This window comes from Dipodomys ordii, unplaced genomic scaffold (assembly GCF_000151885.1).
Source record: "Dipodomys ordii isolate 6190 unplaced genomic scaffold, Dord_2.0 Scaffold7, whole genome shotgun sequence".
NCBI lineage: Eukaryota > Metazoa > Chordata > Mammalia > Rodentia > Heteromyidae > Dipodomys > Dipodomys ordii.
In genome coordinates, this window is record NW_012267223.1 from 1,963,653 (window position 1) to 1,969,755 (window position 6,103).

At 52.4% G+C, this 6,103-nt stretch overlaps 1 protein-coding gene across 1 annotated transcript in view; it reads right to left on the reverse strand.

Moving 5' to 3' along the window:
* The window catches only part of Pgs1 (phosphatidylglycerophosphate synthase 1), a 47,172-nt gene that overhangs the window by 15,699 nt on the left and 25,370 nt on the right, over positions 1 to 6,103 (reverse strand). The window contains exon 4 of the mRNA XM_013036366.1: positions 4,998 to 5,519. Within this exon, the coding sequence (XP_012891820.1) occupies positions 4,998 to 5,519 (522 nt within the window). The remainder of the gene's footprint in view (positions 1 to 4,997; positions 5,520 to 6,103) is intronic.

Sequence of the window (6,103 nt, forward strand, 5' to 3'; positions counted from 1 at the left end):
CACTTGAGCTACAGCGCCACTTCCGGTTTTCTGGTGGTTTATTGGAGATAGGAGTCTCACAGTCTCTCCTGCCCGGGCTGGCTTTGAACCGCGATCCTCAGATCTCAGCCTCCTGAGTAGCTAGGATTACAGGTGTGAGCCACCAGCGCCCGGCTCATACTTCAAGTTTTGAATTCGGATCTCTTCCTGGCTAGCAATGTCGAGTCGAACCCTCACGCAATGCCACACAGTACAGTGAGGCAGCTCTGTGAGGAAGCGGACAACCACCAGCACACTATACATTGTGTAGCTAAGCTAGGATGGTCAGGAGGTTGGATGAAACCCATTTGCAACATACCCCTTCTTCTTCAACTTACAGTGGGTTCATCAGAACACTGTAAGTCAAGAAGCATGTGCCCAGGTTAACAAGACAGACAGTGAACCAAGGGGTCCAAGACTCTCTACCACCTGTTCACAGAGCTGATCCTCCAAGGGGCTTCCGCTAGGCACTGCTGCCCATTTTAAAACACCAGGCCACCCGCTGCCACTTTCTCTAGACAAGACACTGCCCTGCCCGCATCTACAGGAAGGGAGCTGAACCAGGTCCCTGCCACATCCCAGGTAAATCTGAACTGGTACTATCTAGATCCCGTGTCTGGTAACCTCTACACCACATCACGCTCACAGAGAAGGCAGTCTTTGCAAAAGTCTCAAAAACTAAGCATATAACCCACATTGCAAAATTAGTCTCCAGAGCATCCCTTCAAATAGCGGAAGCCAACTCTGGTTTTTCAAACAGCCCAATCTATTAAAATCTACTATGCAAATTGATGTCTATTAGGAAACCAGCAAAGAATACGAGTGAGGTAATGCCTCCCTCGACTCAGGCTGCTGGGCAGAATAAACACTGCCCAGCAAGTAGAGTCACACAGAGTCTTTCCAGCAACTGCTCGCTACGCAACGCCAGCAACGGGGTAGGCTTGGTTTTGTTTTCTGACCAGGGTCTCAAGGTGGCCTAGAATGTTTGATTCTCCTATTTTGCCCAGCAATGTTTGACAGATAATACTAGACTGCAGCATTTGAATTTACTGCCAGCAGCTATCACCTGTTTGGTGATGCTATCTCCCACCTTGCATGTGGGCTTTCCGAGGGCAGGGACCAAACCAAAGCCACCCTCCCAGGGCCACCCAGAAGCTCAACTCATAATCTTCCAAGACTCTTGCTGTCAGCACCCTGGCGAGATGGGATGCTGTTAGGATTTTGGAAATTTGAAGCAGTGTCCTGGCTCACTCTCCTCTGCCCGGGGGCTTCAGGAGCAGGGGACCCACGATCAGCCACAACCTGTCCTGCAAGAGTGTGGGAAAGGGCATCAGGGTGCTGGCTGCACAGCCATTATGGGACTTTTCTGGGGCCCCACTAGGCCCACAGCTTGCATCTTGCATGGGTCTGGCAGGAAGTAGTCCGTTCCATCAACCCTCCCAATCCCAACTACTATATCAGCTGCTGGCCTGTTCCTCCCCTATGCAGGCTCAGCCACAAGAGATCATAACTTAAGACCCCACTGTGGATTGCAGCCACCAAGCAGGGAAGGCCCTGGCCTCTTAGCTCAACAGAGCACCTCTGATTCCTGACTTGAGGCAAGAATCGCACCCAGCATCCAACTAGCTGCAAACGCCCCTGCCTTCGCGTTCCCTCTCCCACACAAATTCACAGGCACTCTGGGACCCAGCTACAGATTCTCGGTGTGTCCCCCTCCTGACCCCCACCCATTGGCCCAGTGCTGCCAGGTGGCAGGACCCACCCTTTCTCCAGGCCAAGCCAAGGCAGGTGGGAGGCAGCGAGCAACAAGAACCACACAGCTAGAAGAGGCCAGGTGCACTGCAGAAGGCCACATGGTGGGGAGTCACCACACCTTTATGGGCAGAGCTTCAGAGCGAGACCTGCTGGGCAGGTCTGGGGCTGCCCCACCTGCAGGAGGGCCCCAGGAAGAACTGGCCAGCCACCCGGCGTGCCGCTTGCTCAGGGTCTGTGTTGCCTCTCCAAAGCTCAAAGTTTCTCTCTGCTGCTCAGCTCTTCCTGCTCTACCCCACCCAGGCACTGCTACCATTCCCAGAAGTGACAGGGCCAGCCTGGAAATACTATGCACACACCCCAGCCCAACCTACTGCCCTCACACACCTGACCACATATCTGCTTCAGCCCATGACAGCTTAGATGAGCCCCGCAGTGAGAGGCAGTAGCCTTCCACACCACAAGGCCGCCGGTCCGGAGTCACACGCACGTGGAGCCTGCCAGATGGGCCAGAAGCAGCTGCATCATCCCAAGATGAAACTGCAGCTCTTAAGAGGAGGCATCAGGCAGATGCTCTACCATTTGAGCCATACTTCCAATCCATCTGCTTTTTTCTTTTTTTGTTTGGTCGGCTATAGGGCTTGAACTCAGGGCCTGGGTGCTGTCCCTGAGCTCTTTTTGCTCAAGGTTAGCACTCTACCACTTTGAGCCACAGTGCCGATTCCGGTTTTCTAATGACTGTAGATGAGAGTCTCATGGGCTTTCCTGCCCGGGCTGGATGTGAACTGCAATCCTCAGATCTCAGCGTCCTGAGTAGCTAGGATGACAAGGCGTGGCCACCAGCTCACGGGCCCACTTCCTTTTAGTAGTACTCACTCTAGCCCAGTTAAGTCTCAGACCGTGATCCTGCTACCTACACTTCCCACATAGCTAGGATTACAGACACATACCACAATGGCCAGTTTGGTCTAGAAGATAAACGCTTCACTAACTCTTGGCCTGTGTTGGCCTCCAACCATGATCTTCCTATCTCTGCCTACTAAGGAGCTGGGATTACAGGTACAAGATACCATTTCCACATTTTTTAAATACCAGATTATCTAGGCAAAATACAGAATGCTTCTAATCCCAGTGCTCAGGAAACTTCAGCTGGATGATGGCAAATCTGTGGCCATTCTGTGCTAGAGCAAATTCTAGGCCAGCCTGGCTACACAGTGAAAGCCTGCCCGTACCCCTCACCCCACTACTGGATCTTAGACTCAAGGCTGGTACTCTACCACTTGAGGCACTTCTGGGTTTTTTTTGTTGCTAACTGAAAATAATCTCTCAATTTGACTGCCCAGGCTGGCTTTAGAACCACAAACCTAAGATCTCAACCATCTGAATACTAGGATTATAGGTGTGAGCCACCAGAGTGTAGCCTGAAACTCTGTCTTTAAAAATATGAACAGGGCCATACAAGGGTGGCTCACCGCTATAACCCCAACTGCTCAGGAGGCTACAATCAGAGGATAGTGGTTCAAAGCCAGCCCAGGCAGAGAAGTCCCTGTGAGACTCTTATCTCCAATGAACCACTCAAAAACAGAAGTGGCTGTGGCTCAGAATGGTAGAGTGCTAACCTTGAGCAAAAGAGCAAGGACAGCACCCAAACCAAGTTCCAAGCCCCACAACCAATTTAAAAAAAGAAAAAAACACACAAAACAGGATGGGTCTGGAATGTAGCAGGGCAGTGTCACAGCACTTCCCTAGTAGCATGGACAAAGCCAAGGGTCTCATCCCCAGCACATAAGTCATTGAAGTGCCAGGTTACGTTCACACAAAAAGCTAGAGCTGGCTCCAGAGTGGCCTGGGTCTAGTATAGTCCCACTGGACACAGGTTTGGAGCAGGGATGGTGGGGGATAAGAGTTCCTCCTGACAATTCAAGACGCCCTGACTCCCAGCAACACAGACATGTGGTCCGTGGCAGCTAGCACAACAGGCCTTGGGACTACCCTTAGAGAATCCAGAGGAGCCGCAGACTGCACAGCTTCACACCTCTCCCAGAGGCTGCTGGCCTGTTGGGATGCAGTTGCAGTGTCTGGCAGGCTCTGAGCACGGTCTGTGTGCTCACAGCGCCAGAGGTGAGCATGCACAGCCAAGAGCCGTAAGGCAGGCCAGTACTCAGCACAAGGCTTCAAGTGCACTTCATCCACGTCTCAAAAGCGGTGTCTGAGAATGTGCCTCGTCTTGGCTAGGGAGTGTAGCTTAGTATTAGAAGGCTCTGGACTCCATCCCCAGTATCACACCAGGAAAAAGCATACAGGACTTCTATTAAGGACTGAGCAATAATTATATATGTGTTTATAACCATAATATATATACACATGTATATGTGTATACATAGTTCTAAGTATATAACATATGCATGCAAATCTCATGTATATGTAAAATATTGCTATACATGATATATATATCGTAATCCCAAGTAACTATGATTTTATAACTCATATATTGTGTGTGTGCGTCTGTCTGTCTGTCTGTGTGTATATGGGTGTGTCCCAGGTATCCTGGGGCTTCAACTTAGGATCTTAGGTGCTGTCCCTGAACTCTTTCACTCGAGTTAACACTCTTACCACTTGAGACACAGCTCCACTTTTCTGGCTTTTTGTGGTTAACTGGAGGTAAGTCTCATGGAATTTTCTGCCGGATGTAGCCTCAAACAGTGATCCTCAGATCTTGGCCTCCTGAGGAGGTAGGACTGAGGCATGAGCCACCAGTGCCAAGGCAGAAGCACATTTTTTGAGAAGCCACCCAAACCATTTTAGTTTGTAAGTTTCTGGTGCATAAGAAAGACTTTACACAGCTAAATCCACTGAACAAAGAGCTCTCACCGCTGCCTATACATGAGGTCCTAGGGCCATGTCCTAGCGAAAACCAAAGGGCTCCACAGGTGTGGGAGGCACGTGTGCTCGAGTGCACAATCACCCACACGCCCTGCAAGGACGCCAGGAGTGGGAGGCACGTGTGCTCGAGTGCACAATCACACACACGCCCTGCAAGGACGCCAGGTGTGGGAGGCACGTGTGCTCGAGTGCACAATCACACACACGCCCCGCAAGGACGCCAGGTGTGGGAGGCACGTGTGCTCGAGTGCACAATCACACACACGCCCCGCAAGGAAGCCAGGAGTGTGGGCCCTGGGAGCTGTGGCCGTGCTGGGGCAGTCCTCTGGCCAGCTGCCTCATACCTTTGGCATGAAATGTCCAGCCCCTGCGCCAGTACTCCTGCAGCTGGACCCGCTCCTGCTGCCCCAGGCCGCACACCTCGCTGTAGAACTGCCGCTCAATGTGCACGTAGGCCGCTGGGATGGCACCAGCTACGCCCTTGGCCCCAAAGAAGCCATTCACCTCTGGGGAGGCCAGCAGAATCTGGTATTCAGCCCGTGTGCCCAAGACCAGGTCCATGTAGGCCTGGGTCAGATTGAAGTAGCCGGTGGTGAGGAAGACCCTGGAGCCTCGCTCGGCTTCAGTCAACAGGGTCTCGGTGACGATCTCATCGATCTGGATCTCAAAGGGCTTCATCTGGATCAATGGGTAAATCCAGGTGTCAGGCGCTGGCCTCCGATCCCCGGCAGCTGCGGCCTCCTCCTGGGTCAGCAGAGAGTCACCATGGAAGGTCTGAGCATGCAGCATCTGCTGACGGGTCCGGGCTGAATGGATCACATCCATGACCCGCTTATTGGCTGCCTTGCAGTATGCAACCCGGTCACCTAGAGGGAGATAGCAGAAGGCTGAGGGAAGGTTGGGAAGGTTTCTGGCAGGCTGACTGCACAGGTGTGACAGGCACGAGCAAATGCTGCAAGGACCAAACGCAAGGCTGCTCCAAGGACAGCTGCCAGACAAGGCCCTGCCCGCAGGACCTCCATGGGGAGAGGGAGAAGCCTGTCCACATGTAATCCCAGTTACAGACTATCACAGGCAACACAAATGTAGAGTGACAGCTATGGAGATGGTGGTTACCTTGGGGAGATTATACCTGGGCGGGACTGCGGGAAGCTGATGGGGAGAGATCTGCTGTGAACAGACACTTGAGCTGCACCTGTGATCGGTGCTCAATATATATGTTAAACTTGAAAAGAAAGTTTATTGAGGGGCTGGGAAGGTGGCTCAGCGGTAGAGTGCTTGCCTTGCATGCCTGAGGCCCTGGGTTTGATTCCTCAGCACCACATAAAGCAAAAAGAAAAAAGCCAGAAGTGGCGCTATGGCTCAAGTGGTAGAGTGCTAGCCTTGAGCTGAAGAGCTGAGGGACAGCGCCCAGGCCCAGAGTTCAGGCCCCACAACAAGACCCAAAAAA